Source organism: Urocampus carinirostris, chromosome 1, assembly GCF_059441175.1.
Source record: "Urocampus carinirostris isolate Australia breed hairy pipefish chromosome 1, RoL_Ucar_1.0, whole genome shotgun sequence".
NCBI lineage: Eukaryota > Metazoa > Chordata > Actinopteri > Syngnathiformes > Syngnathidae > Urocampus > Urocampus carinirostris.
In genome coordinates this window covers 64,874,872-64,888,789 of record NC_142349.1, presented here as the reverse complement: position 1 = coordinate 64,888,789, position 13,918 = coordinate 64,874,872, and the positions used below count along the sequence as shown (strand labels likewise).

Sequence of the window (13,918 nt, the reverse complement as noted above, 5' to 3'; positions counted from 1 at the left end):
GAGGATGTCTTTCACTAAGTGATTTAATGGTTTTAGTTACATCCAACATCAAGCAGGCACTTCCCCAACCTCTCTTGGAAAGAAATGTCATGACATCTTAGCTCTTTGTTGATTGTTTATATATCCAGTTCCAAGATGTTTTTTGTGTTATTGATTATAGTTGATCAAAGTACAAAATAGTAAATTTTTGCAGGTTTGTTGGATTTTCAGTAAGGAAGATACAATACTGTATCGAAATTTATACCAGTGTTATGATAAGGATGCCCTCTATAATGTCATGAACCAGAACAGGATCAGGACCCAAACGCATGACGTTTCTCACACAAGCCTTTTATTTTACGGGAAATGGGGAGTCATGCACGATAGGCAGCAGTCTGGCGTGAAATGATAGGAAGCCAGAGGCCGACGAGATTGATACCAATTGCCCGGGTAGATATCGGACAGATGGGGTCGATACTGGACAGGACGGGACAGACAGGATTGATAATGAAACAGGATATCGAAATAAAACAGGACAAACTACACGGGAATGAAAACTGGAGAGAATGATAAACGGGACAAAAATAGAAAGAATTTAGCTATATAAATTATATTTATAAATATGGTTTGAATTTCCAATCTTGACGATATTTTGCGATATATAAGGTGCATCTTGTTATAAGGCACACTTCCAAATTCCTTGCCAATTTGGGTTTTTTATCGTCCAGAGAATGTGGTATATGATACAGCCGAATCATATCTAAATAAAATTATATTTTAATGATGGGAAAATCCAGAGGGTGCTAGAATTGCACATAAGGAAAGTAAACACATTGGATGCTTTCAAGTCAAGTCTTGTTTATTTGTATGGCCCTTAACCACAAAGAGTTTCAAAGAGCTGCACAGACCACAGATTATTGCAAACCACAGACTATTATGAAACCATCATCTGATCTAAAACCTAGATGAGGGCAAATAATACAGATACACATTGTCAACATAAAATATATGTTATTCAGATATGCTATAGAATAGAAGTGTGTTTTAAGCTTAGATTTAAACATTTTCACTGAGGTTGCAGATCGAATCTCAGGGAGAAGAGCTCTCGAACCTGCGGATCTCTTCTTGGCTCTTGGGATCACTAGCAGACCAGCATTTTCAGAACAAAGGCTCCAGACCAGAACATACAGGGAAATTATATCTGAAAGATATATGAAAGTCCATGCATGATTTTGTATACTACCAAAAGAACCTTGAAATCACATCTTAAGCTAACAGGGAGACAATGCAAGTTAGCTTAAATCGGGGTAATGTAATCAAACTTTCTTGTCTTAGTTAAAAGCCTTGCTGCAGAATTTTGTTCCAGCTGAAGGATCTTGATTTTGGACTTCGGGAGACCGGAGAGTAGTGCATTACAGTAATTGGGATGGGAGGTAACAAACGCGTGAATTGTAATGTCTGCATCCGACGGAGACAGCATAGGGTGAATTTTAGCAATGTTGCGATAATGGAAAAAAGCTGTTCTAGTAATATTCTTAACGTGTGTTTGGAAGGACAGATCGGGGTCAAATATGACACCTAAATTTTTGACTGAGTCCCTGCATAGCCCTTTATCACAAAAAATCTCAAAGGGCTGCACAGACTACACCATCCCTAGATCTAAAACCTACATGAGGGCAAGGAAAAACTCAATTCATTTCATGAAACAATTTTGTGATTAAAGACTGTACAAATAAATGTGAATCGACATTGTGACATTTGTAATTAATCACAGGTCTAATACAGATGACAATTTTTTGACAATCACTTTACTTTTTTTTCTATTTGAACAGAAATCTACCGTATCGTATCACAGAAGCAGATCGCCGAGCGGTCGGCCCACGACGAGTCCCCGGGGAACAACGTGGTGGACATCAGCGTTCCCCCTACCACGGATGGGCAAAGAGGAAGCAAGCTGCAGTGCTGTCAGAACCTGTAACCTCTGCCCAATTGTCCATCTCACTTTTAGAGTGGATTATGATTTTGGATCCAGCGCTGTCCCGCCACAGTCCTCCCTGGCTGCGACGTCGTCGGAAATTGGCGTTTCACGATCCCACAGGATTTGTTTTCGAGATGTAATCTGACCCAGTTTCAGCCTGTTACAGTACGTGCTTGTGCAAAACTCGAGACTGCTGATACCACACAAGTGTGAAAGACAGGATTTTATCAGTTGAGTTCCTGATTAATATTTGTGTGGTAGCAGCATTCCTTTTGCAGTGCACTTCTTGTCCCGTCATCTTAAAAGTGGTAGTGATGCTGCTGATGCTTAATTCCTGTAAAATATTGTTATGCTGTTTTTTTATTTTGATAGTGTGTCTGCTCACATACATTATATTAATGCCATGAAAATACATTTTACTATATTATGTGGTTACTGATCAGAGTCATGATGAACCAGTTAGAGAAGTGTGAATGGTCCTTGAACATAGTATTACAGGGGGACACCTAGTAGTTCCCCTAAGAACACCAGAGTAGCCTGCTCACCAGTGATGGATCATTGTGATTTTCTAGGATGTTTGATCTCTACTAAATAATTGAGTGGCCTTTTACCAGCGGTGGGCAAATTTGTTCAAGTCGCGCGCCCCATTCGGTTAAAAGGTTTGTCCAGGGGCCGGATCTGGAGACACATGCAATTTTTCCCATTTGCATACTTGCAGACATCTAGATATAATTTTTACTTTTTCATATTTTCAAATAGTTTCACCAAAATGGCTTCTAAATGCACAGAATTAAAGCAAAATAAGTAAATATAGTATTTTTCTAGTATTACTGTTTTAATTTTTGTATTATATTGTTAATGTGGTAGTATTTTTTACATTTTAAAATTAATTCAAAATCATCAATCAGGTCCCCGTTTTTAGCTCAGGAGGTGGAGCGCTCGTCTTGGGATCAAGAGATCACAGGTTTGATTCCCGGCTCCTCCGTGTTATATGTCGAAGTGTCCTTGGGCAAGACACTGAATCCCTAATGCCCCCAATAAGCAGGTCGGCGCCAATGTTCCCTGTAATTTTCCACGGGTCTGAGCGTTCTTTTTTTCTAAATTTTTCCTTCTTTTTTTCTCTTCCTTTTTTTCCCAGCTTTTCACTACTTTTTTATTTTGGTATTTTTTTTTTCCTTTTTTGTTCTATTCCCCCCTTCTTTTAAGTCATTTTGTGCATAGTTACGCTGAGAATGTGCGAGCAGTGCGCAATTGCGCACGCGCGCAGCTCAGAGGGGACACTGGCCGGCGCCTTGCATGGCTGCATGGCCGCTATTGGTGTGTAAGTGTGTGTGTGAATGGGTAAGTGTGAAGCACATTATTAAGCGCTTTGAGAGGTCTTTATTGACTTGAAAAGCGCTATATAAATGCAGACCAATTACCATTCACTAAATTTGATATTTAGATTTGTAGTATTTTGTAGTAGACAAAGGACAAAGCTGCCTCCAAAAAAACATATTTTATTAGTAGTGCTTTATCTATTGTATATATTGTCATGATAATTTTACCATTTTCGCACAGCTGAATTAAAAAACCCAACAGGCAATGGGTCGTAGTTTGACCGCTCCTGCCTTATACACAGCAGATGTTTATTGGTTGTCTGAGCCTATTTAAACCTTCTAATCATTCTGACCTAGTAATAACATATTCATAACACATAAGTTGATATCTTAAATACATACCATAAGGAAACCCGAGTAGTCCACACACGGGTTGTGAATAGCTCACCAATAACGGGTCATTGCAATTTTCTAGGAAATTTGATTTCTACATCATTGACATGATTAAGAGTCTAAGACGCGCCGTCCGTCAAAATGTGTGAAAATTGATTACAAGCACTAGTTTCATGTTTTGTTCTAAAGCGAAACTGTATAATATACCGCTAGATATTGCTGTATAGTGCATTGCAACTAAAAATGAGTGTTACAAAACAAAAAGAAGATTACAAACTCTGAAGACTCGATGTGACCAAATCGCACCATTTTTTCCGGGCATTCGCAAGGTTTTTGGTTCTTGGGGGTACCCGTAGCAGCAAGGTGGTGGACAATCATTTCAGCCCCTTATGTTATACAAAATAATGACAATTTTTTTCGACCTATAAAACGTGCGTTTTTATATGATATATCTATATTGTTCAGTTTGAATGAATATATTTTTTACCATTAGGAGGTGCTAAATATTACACAATTAAAATAGGTAGATGATGCCTCCTGTAATGGAAATCACTTTGTTTGCATGGGTAGGATCAGTGTTTAAAAATAGTCAGTATAAAGACTCCATTAGTAAAATTGTGCACCAGTTTGCGACTAAGTTTATTCAATCCATCCATTCATCTTCTTGCACCGCTTATCCTCACTAGTCATGGGGGGTTCCCAGCCATCTTTGGGCAGTGGATACTCCGAACTGGTTGCCAGCCAGTCGCAGGGCACACAGGGACGAACAACTCACTCGCTCATTCACACCTAGGGACAATTTGGAGTCACCAATTAACCTGCCACACGTTTTTGGAATGTGAGAGGAAACGGGAGTCCCCGGAAGAAACCCATGCAGGCATGGTGTAAACATGCAAACTCTGCACAGGAAGATTAGTAGCTGGATTTGAACCCTAGAGCCCCGCATCGTGGGCCTGCGCAGTAACCAACCGGCCGCCGGACCCGCCCTGAGGTCTGTTCTAGTTCATTCAAAAGAAACAAGAAACGAGCAAACAAGAAAGCAAGTGCACAATGATAGTTTGGGATTCCCTCAAGTTTTATTGCACAATAAACCAACTTCCAGGGATGCAGCAGGAAGAGTCAGGGGGACATAAAAAAAACACTACATTTGAGTGCTGCTGCTCGAAAACTTAACGATTACTGTGGCACCCTGCAAGCATTTAAATAAATGTGTCCATATTTCTTCTGTTTAAAATGGAGTCTTGTTTTCAAAGGGGCCATTTTGTATAGACAATAGCTTAAATAATGAATTATGCATTAAATTAAAGCAAAAACATAAGCATTTTTTTTAAGATTTCAAGTTCACCTAAATAAGCACTCACTGCTGGGTTGTTAAAAGAGCTCAGTCAGCATCCAATGCTATAACTGACAAGAAGGTGTAAGACTGCTGACCTACTTGACAAGAATACTCCCTTATTTCACCCCTCAAATACAAAAAAGTGGTAGTAAAACCAAAAGAAGCAACCAATTTTTAAATCCTAACTTGACTTGATTGAACATCACAGCAGACAACCACCGTGTCTGAAAATAAAGGATTGTAACGTGCAAAATAAAAGTGATAATAAAATTTGTAAAATAAGACAAAAAAAAAAAACAACTGGTGATTGTGATCACAGTTTGGTACAAAATATTAAGGTTGGGGATCATCACACAATTTTGAGTTCCTGTAATGTTTGTAAGCCAATCGATAATTGCAGGGCTTCACAAAATAAAAAGTGGAAAACAGCACTGAGAGAACCCAATACCACAGGTGTCCCTATGTCTCAAAAATGCATGTACTCTATCTGCACTTACTGCTATGCATTTTCACCCTGGAAACCCAAGGACACTCTAGAGTTAAATTTGCTTACAAGAACAGAAAACAATTGTATTTCAGTGTTCTTGTGAATTGGCAACATTCAAGTGCTAAACGCTCTACTGTCCCAAGGTTGTCGTTTTTTTTAGTAAATACATAGCAAGAATCAACACTTAGTGGACCACAAAGGTTCAACTGGGGAATAAAAATACAATTGGAGAGACGAACCCTCCATTCGTTCAGCAAATGTCCAATACAGGGGCATAAATTACTGAGTTTAAAATTCAGCACTCTGCAAACTATTCTAACTGAAAAGTCAGGCTTGTGGCGTAAGTTGAAGGTTGCCCCCTTTTTAAAAAAAAAAAACGGCTAAATACATTGTGAAGGTGCGTGGGGGGGAATTATTAGGTAGTGAATACGTTTCATATTATACTGTCGTAGCATGCTGTCAGATAAACCCCGCTACAATAGCATGTGTCTGAGTATTTCATACCTTTGTCTGAGCCATAAGGCTGGGCTGGTTTGTCCATCTTCAATTTAGGGGATTTCTGACGTTTCTTCTTCAGCACCAGCGGTCCAGACGATACGTTTATCAAAATCAACGGGGGGCTCTGGCACAAGTTCATCGTTTGACCACGTTTGTGGCTTAGCAATACTGTCGATTGTTACATCAAGTGCTTCAATACAAAGACAAAAATGGGAGAAAGTAGTCCTCCCCCTCTCAGAAATGGTCCATATGAAGTGCAAAGGTTCGTAAGCATGATTTTTGTATGTGTGGGTTGTTTTTTTTCCGAGTGCTTCGGCAGGCTTTATTTTAAATATTCCCCATGCCGCCGAGCCGCACTCATACGATGGTCTCATCAGTCATTTTCTTTGTCGACTTGGTCGGCACAGAACTTTGGGTGCTGAGTCCGCCTTTCGAGTCAGGCATAAGCAGACGCACTTTCTGATTGGTCCTCCTCCACTCAGAGTACAGCTGACAGTGGTATCGAAAGGACACCTGGGACAAAAAATGTCACAGAAGGAAAACTGTCATTAGACAAAAGAAGATTATTTTCGAGTTTCTACTCCAGAATCTTGCTCTGGCGGCCCCCAAGTCAATTGAGTACAAGACCCCTGCTTTTCACCCAACAAAACAACAAAAAAACAGCGACCAGAGGATAAAGGTGCTGTATCTGAGTCAGATCAGGAGGCTTCCCTTCTATAGCAGGGGTCGGCAACCTATGACACACGTGCCAGCAGTGGCACGCGAGCCCACGCAAAATAATAATGATATTTTTTCATGCGCATTTTTAGGTGAAATTTAGACATTTTCAGTTGCGAGCAGTGTTATTTAGAGGCTTTACGGTAGCGCCCCTCCTCTGCTTTGTGTGTCTGCGCCACGCCTCGCAAAAGGAGGAAAGATTCGTCTTTTAACCCAGCCACAGAAACACCGGCGCGCGATAAATCAACAAATCACCACCACTCCTCCAGCGAAAAAATCTCGTTCTTTTCAGCCACCATGGACAGAAAAATGAGGCTTTGTGCAAAAAATGACCATGCTGTTTGTGCATTATGCCTCGAGAGCGTTGTACCTCGCACGTATAGTGTTAAAAGTCGTTACGAGACGAAACATGAACACGAATTCAAGGATGAGTCTGACAAGGCGGAGACATTAAAACGCGTAGTGTCCAGGAACGCCAAACAAACACAGACTCTGAAAACCTTTGTCACTGCTAAAAACGCCACCACTGAAGCAAGCTATCACATTGCTCACTGCATGCATGGCAAAGCACTTGATTAATATTTGGTTGGCAGAATATAAATTAAGATGCACCTGTTGTTTTTTTTTATAATTTCGAGAGCGTTTCAAGTGAAAAAGAAATCAAATTTCTTCAGGGCTCAGCCCCTTTCTGTAGCATAAACGTATTGGTCATTAGCTGAAAATTGAACAACTGTGATCTCTAAAAGTCTGCCGACACAGATTGATAAAATGGTTGGGTAATGATTCTTGATTCATTTCTCACAAATGCAAAATACTGTGTTTGGACAAGAAGATGCCCATAAAACACAATATTACTGTATTGGGAAAACCTCCAAGTTGAATTCCACTTCAATAATCCATCTCTTTTTTAAACTGAATTTTTTTCAAAAACGTGATTTAGGGTTTCAACTTTTCAAAACATTCAGTGTCATTGACAACTAGACATTAAAATTAAAAAGTAATTAGGCTGGCAGCTCATATGTAAATTTATTTGGTAAAATACGCTTATTATCTTGGAGACATAAATGGTAGGGTGCCTAAGTGACACCAACAACATGGAGAACTTAAACCACAGATGATTTACATCGATGACAAGTTGTTCAAAGCCAAGAGCTGCTTTTTAGTTACTGACTAGGGCTACTGGTTTAATATGCATTTCTAACATAACTTATTATGTAGTTGCTATGTTGTTAATATATAACAATCATGTTATTACTGTTTCAATTATTATTAACTTTTAAATAGGCTCAGTCAACCACTAAAAACTGCCCTGTATGAGCACAGTGTGATTTACATCCAAAGAAATTTTGGGGATGGATCTATCATATATTTAAAGACACTGATAAAAAAAAGACAATGATCGTCAATGATGAAAAAGAAATCAAATTTACTAAAAAAAAAAACAAGTACCCATCACTGGCGAGACATTTCCAGAACCGGTCCACGGTCCACTCAGGAGTTCATAGGGGGCAACCTGATGCCCGCGAGCACCATGTTGGTGACCCCCGCTCTAAATATTTTAACGGCAATATATGAAATTGTACTTTGCTCCAAGAATGTAACGCAAGTCAGAAATCATTAAAAAAATGACAATCTTAGCTGCTGTGCACACAGAAATACAACAGCAGTTTTGTTCACTCAAAGATCAGTCTTAAAAAATGTATTCTATTTCAAACCTATTTTAAGTTAGAGGCAATCGAGGACTATTACCAGTGTCCAGAGGATGTAGATGGTGAAAAGGGCAATAGTAAGTGCGATGAGGCCGACCGCCTCCAGTCTGCTTTTGAGCTGCAGGTGGTCTTGGGCCCCCCTGAGACACAACCAGCCAGAGATGGCTGCCAGTGGAGTGATGAGCAGGAAGCAGGCCATGTCGCACAAGAGAGTCCGCTTCTCGCTGCGTGGACCTGGGTCCTTCAGCCACTGCAGAATGTACAAATCAACTAGGTAAGAAGTCAGTCATCTCCTTATCCATATACTCGTTATTACCACATTGAGTACTACAAGATCTTTATTTCGTTCCTTGCCTTCAGTTGAAGAAGGCAAGCCAATAGTTAATCTTCAGGAATTTAGGGTATTCAACAGTCTTACTGAACGGAGCAGCTCTCAGATTTGTATTCGTTTCTGGTGAATGGTTTAATAAGTTGAACTGTCTCCTAAAGTTAATTCAATTAAACGAAAATATGCTTTAACGAACAAATGAACAACTAACATTGGGTGCTTAGCATTGAGCTTAAAGGGATTCCCAAATTCTAAAACATACGAAATGTGAGAAAATCATACATGTTTTTGCATAATATCTATACATATGTCAATAGTATATTCCAATTATTTTCTGAGATAATGCATTTTGAGGACAGTCTGTCTCGTCTTTGACTCCCTGGGCTCTGATGTCATGTGAAGCACACCAGCACCCTAGCAAGCCAGTCACCCAAATGGTTTACATGTTACCTAGTCAAAAAGGTTGAGTGTTTTGAGCCAAGTTTTGGTAGTTTTCATGGACAATGGCTAGGTGTTGTGTCGCAAGTGGATGCGGCAATTGTACAATAAATGGCGAGCAGCCAAAATGGGACGAGCTGGCAAAAATAACACACACAGCGTTAACATGGGCTAAACCAGCTGAAACATGGCAGGCTAGTTGGCTGCTATAGAGGACGAACCGGGCCCGATCGGCAGAAAAAAGACAAGAGGCTGGCTGACCGAAAACATGCAGTAAGCAGCCAGGATAACCGTGAGCCACGGCAGCAACAAACACGAGCCCAACCGGGAGAAAAAACAATAAACACGGCAGGCTGGCCAGCTAGCTGACTGCTAACGGGGCTAACCTAGACCAGACAAAATGGAAGCCTTCGGGAGCCTGCACGCTAAAAGGGAGCTATGTGGACCATATTATATTAATTGCAAGACAAGCGGCCAAAAAACAAAAGGGAAAAGTCACAATCGTATACTTAAAATGAGGCAAAGTTAAAAAAAGATCGCTGTCTGTCAATGGGGCGCGCCGTTTGTTTTGCTTCTCATAATCATCCAGTGACATAGCAGCTCTAGGGGATATGAGGTCAAACTGTCTACTTTGAAAATTAATTTCTTGAAATACAACGCACGTAAAATAATTCAGAAAATATCTGCAGGATTATGGGGGGAAAACACTACACGTTATGTGCCTAATTGAAAAAAAAAAAGATATTTTATAATCCTTTTAACCAAATTACAAATGCAAAAGAAAGTTTACGTAAGTCAACTAATAACATGTGACATGTAGCCATGTGTCAGGGAGACATCTGAAAAATAAAAAGGATTTGAGAGCCCACTATCTTAAATTCTTATTGTTGTTTTAGGGTTCCCATCTTATGGACTGTAACACATTAGTATTTGCATTGGCGAGTGTTCATATATATAGCACAACCGGTGGGTTTTTAACAGCAAGTGGTCTCCATTGCTACAGCTCGTCACCTAATGAAGCGTTTCTAACCACTGTGCCGTGGCACACCAGTGAGAATGAATCCAATTTGTGTATGTGTGGTCTAGCGAAAGCCATCTTTCATTCGGATTTACTTTTACCGGTGATGTAACGGCACCGACTGGTGGTAATCCGCGGGACTCTTCAATGAAAGAAATGTGTCTTGGCTAAATTGAATTAAAAACACTAATGCAATGCATGGAAGTCTGGAATTCGTAAAAAAAACTCTGAATTGCTTCTGACCTGCGTTAGAGGTTGTGGCCTCCGTTCAATGGTGAACTCTGTGTGGCACAGCTCACAGTAGCTGGTGTTGGAGGACGACAGCCACTTCTCCAAGCAGCTCTTGTGCACTTTTCCCAACGTGCCGGTACATTCGCACGGCGAGAGGAGTGTCTCCCCTCCGCCGCCCTCATGGCAAATCCGGCACATGCCTACATCGCTATAGATGTAATCGACAATACAACTGCATTTAGAATTCCTGGCAACATATTCATCAGGTTGCTAAAATCTTCCTACCTCTGCAGGCTCACAGCTTTAACAATGGTAGAAAGTGGGCGGCCGTCTTTAGCCGTAACCTTGGCAATGTACTGGGCCTGTGCAGTGGAATCAGACTCTTCGGAATCCTTAGAGGAGTCGGATTCCGCGGTCCCTGAGTAATCGCAGAGGGAGCCAGGGAGGTGGCAGCACCCTGATGAGGACATGGCTCGGGTGGGAGGGACACGGCGGCACAAGGAGCTTTAAAGCTTCAAAATGTTTTCAGACTCTTCACCTGCAGGAGAATAAAATAGACCACATTAACAAATGACACAAAACATACAAATCAAATATGAAATGCCCCTATTCAAAACTCACACATAATAAACTTTAACTGGCTTTGCAGCTTAAATCGCTGCACACCGAACTGTCACACATAAGGAGTAAACATTTATTCCTCGTTTATTGCGGCAGGTAGGTTCCAAAATGAACCTGTGATAGGCAAAAACCGTTAAGTAGAAACTTTAATTTTTTTTCTAATAATGATAAAATCAGATACTCTACTATGCACCGAAATCAAAGAATAAAACCTATTTACAGACCTAAGCATTGGTTTAACCAATAAAAGTACGGTATACTGTAACAATTGATTCCTCCATGAGCAATAACTACAATTTTTGGGACTGTTTAGCCAATCAGAATGCCCAACACAATGCACGATGCGAATCTGTAAAGAAGCGAAACCGTGAAAAGTAAACAGTGTTATTGCAAGGGACCAAAGTAGACGCCCAGCATATGGTGTCCCCACCGAACAACAGTTTTCATTTCAAGATTTGGCGGAAGCTGTTTTACAGGTCCCTGTTTCAGCATTTCCTCCACGGCACATCAACAAATGTACTTTGCGTACTTAAAAACAAAAATTCAAACTTTGCGACGTCAGTGCAAATGACTGTGAGTCACGTGACTTGTACGTCTCTAAGATTGGTGTATTATTTTATTGCATTACTTTTTATTGCACTACAGTGACGATGCACTATTCTTTCATTGCACTATTATTATAACTTAAGCCAGTCGCTAACATTACTTTCTAAATATTTGGCCTTTTTGTACTGATTAGATTTGTATATATTTCTCTATAACGCCTTTATTACATGCTTTACCCAAGAGTGCCATGTGTAATCTCGGTGCATTCAATGTTTCACAACATTGATGTCAATGACTACAAAGATAATCCAATTCCAGATGTTGGCCTGTTATTGGTTCGTGTCATGGAATAAACAAGATGCTGATATGCTATTGGCTGAACTCCTTCCCACGATGCCTTTCTACTCATTTATTTCAGAATCAGGAATAGTTCGTGAAAACGTTGCGAGTTGGCGATATAACACTGTTATTTTGGGTTACTCTATTTTATTCATTATGGGTCACATGGCTTGCAGTGATGCTAACAGTAGAAGCAACAGGGAGTTAATTATGGGAATTAAGCTTACACAAAAAAAGGCATACACACCATTATCCTGGCAGGTGGAAGTTTTAAAATTGTCGCTTCCCTCCCTTTCTAGCCACCTACTATAGGTACTGTACCTGCTCAAGTCACCCATACATCCGTTTTCTGTGCTGCTTATCCCCAGCAGGTTCGCTGTTTTCGTTAGTGGACAACCTGAACTGGTTAACATTCAATGGCAGAGCACACAGAGACAGACAATCATTCACACGTTCAATCATACCTAAGGGCAATTTATAAGCGCCGATCAGCCTTTTGAAGGGTGGGAGGAAACCGGAGTAACCAGAGGACATGCAAACACAGGTGGATTCGAACCTGGGACCTCTGAACTGTGACTCAGTCATCGTAACGCCCAGCTAAAGTCATGTGACACTATATAATCTTATTGTTTATTAGCTTAATTTAATTATATACACAGATATTACATAGGAGTAGTAGTACGGGCAGCACGGCGGAGCAGTGGTTAGCGAGTGTGCGGCACAGTTCTGAGCTCATGAGATCGAACCCCCTGTGTGGAGTCTGCATGTTCACCCCGTGCTTGCGTGGGTTTCCTCCGGGCACTCCGGTTTCCTTCCACATTCCAAAAACATGCATATTTGGTTAATTGGCCGGTCCAAATTGTCCCTAGGTGTGAATGAGCGAGTGAGTTGTCTGTCTCTGTGTGCCCTGTGATTGGCTGGCAACCAGGGCTCCAGCGCCGCCGCGACCCTACTGAGGATAAGCGGTGCAGATAATGGATGGATGAATCTTGAGTATTGGAAAGCATAACTTAGCTAATTACCATGGGTTTCTATCCCTCGCCATACGGCAATTTCACTTGAGAAGCACACCTCAGAACGGATTATTGTCGTTTAACGGAGATCAGTACTTGACTAAAAATGATTCTTAAGGAGTGTTTTGGAATAACAAAAGAGAAAAGAGAAAGCACATGTTTGACTTTTGATTTTTTACAACCCTATTTAAGGGCTGCACTGAGCGAACGTAAACATTTAAATCCTGAGTGTTTTCTAAACTAATTTCGTTGTTCACAGGTGCATTTACTAAACGAGTCGGATTATGGAATGAACTGAATAATATGACTACTACAAAGGAGTATTTATCTGAGCTGTCAAAAGCCATCTTGCAAAAGTAGACGCTGGCTGGATGCCAAACGATTTCACTAGACAGGATCGTCGTTGTCAATCATCGACTGACTACAAAGGCTAACGCCGTTTCACTCCACATCGAATAAACAAACACGTATATTAAACGTAGTTAGCAAATAATAAAACTGAGAGAAAAAATAAATTCCGCCATCGAATCCACTCACCCGACAGCCTTCCCCCCCTTTGTGTTTCGGCCTTGGCTTCTGTGGAAAAGCAAAACAGCAGACGACGGGAAGCTAACTGCTCAGCTAGCTGCAAAATATGACATTGACATCGAGCCGAAAGCACCTCGCGGGACAAATGGCGACAGACGAGCGCACGCGAAGCGGCACCGCCATTGTCCGTGGAGTGTTTCCCGCAAGCGGTTTCGCTTTAAGACGCGAAAGTTGTTAAAATGTGACAGGATTACCAGACAAAGCTAGCTCGGCTAACGTCGGCTAGCATCGGGGCAAGCCTGCGCGTCCTCAGCTGTGCGATACGGTCACGTGACCAGACGTTGCCTTCGGTTTCCCCGGTAAACGTGGGAGCTTTCACACCTCTTCGACTGAATCCTCCAGGTTGTTGTTGCGGTTGTTTTTTGCTCTTTTTTAAAAAT

General features: G+C 41.0%; 2 protein-coding genes across 3 annotated transcripts in view; one reads left to right on the top strand and one right to left on the bottom strand.

The window, feature by feature from the left end:
* The window catches only part of LOC148376557 (ras-related protein Rab-11B), a 25,750-nt gene extending 15,351 nt beyond the window's left edge, over positions 1–10,399 (top strand). Inside the window, exon 5 of the mRNA XM_088348537.1 lies at positions 1,812–10,399. Within this exon, the coding sequence (XP_088204663.1) occupies positions 1,812–1,957 (146 nt within the window). The 3' untranslated portion in view covers positions 1,958–10,399. The remainder of the gene's footprint in view (positions 1–1,811) is intronic.
* On the bottom strand, positions 4,727–13,918 carry marchf2 (membrane-associated ring finger (C3HC4) 2). 2 transcript variants are annotated; one of them, XM_088348523.1, is made up of 5 exons: positions 13,733–13,918; positions 10,717–10,969; positions 10,444–10,639; positions 8,457–8,666; positions 4,727–6,503 (listed from the first exon to the last, which is right to left on the bottom strand). In XM_088348523.1, exons 2-5 carry the CDS (start codon positions 10,899–10,901, stop codon positions 6,348–6,350), a joined length of 747 nt encoding a protein of 248 aa, XP_088204649.1. In that variant the 5' UTR covers positions 10,902–10,969; positions 13,733–13,918; the 3' UTR covers positions 4,727–6,347. The 2 variants fall into 2 exon arrangements, with proteins under 2 accessions (XP_088204649.1, XP_088204642.1); XM_088348516.1 differs by having other exon boundaries at positions 13,488–13,917.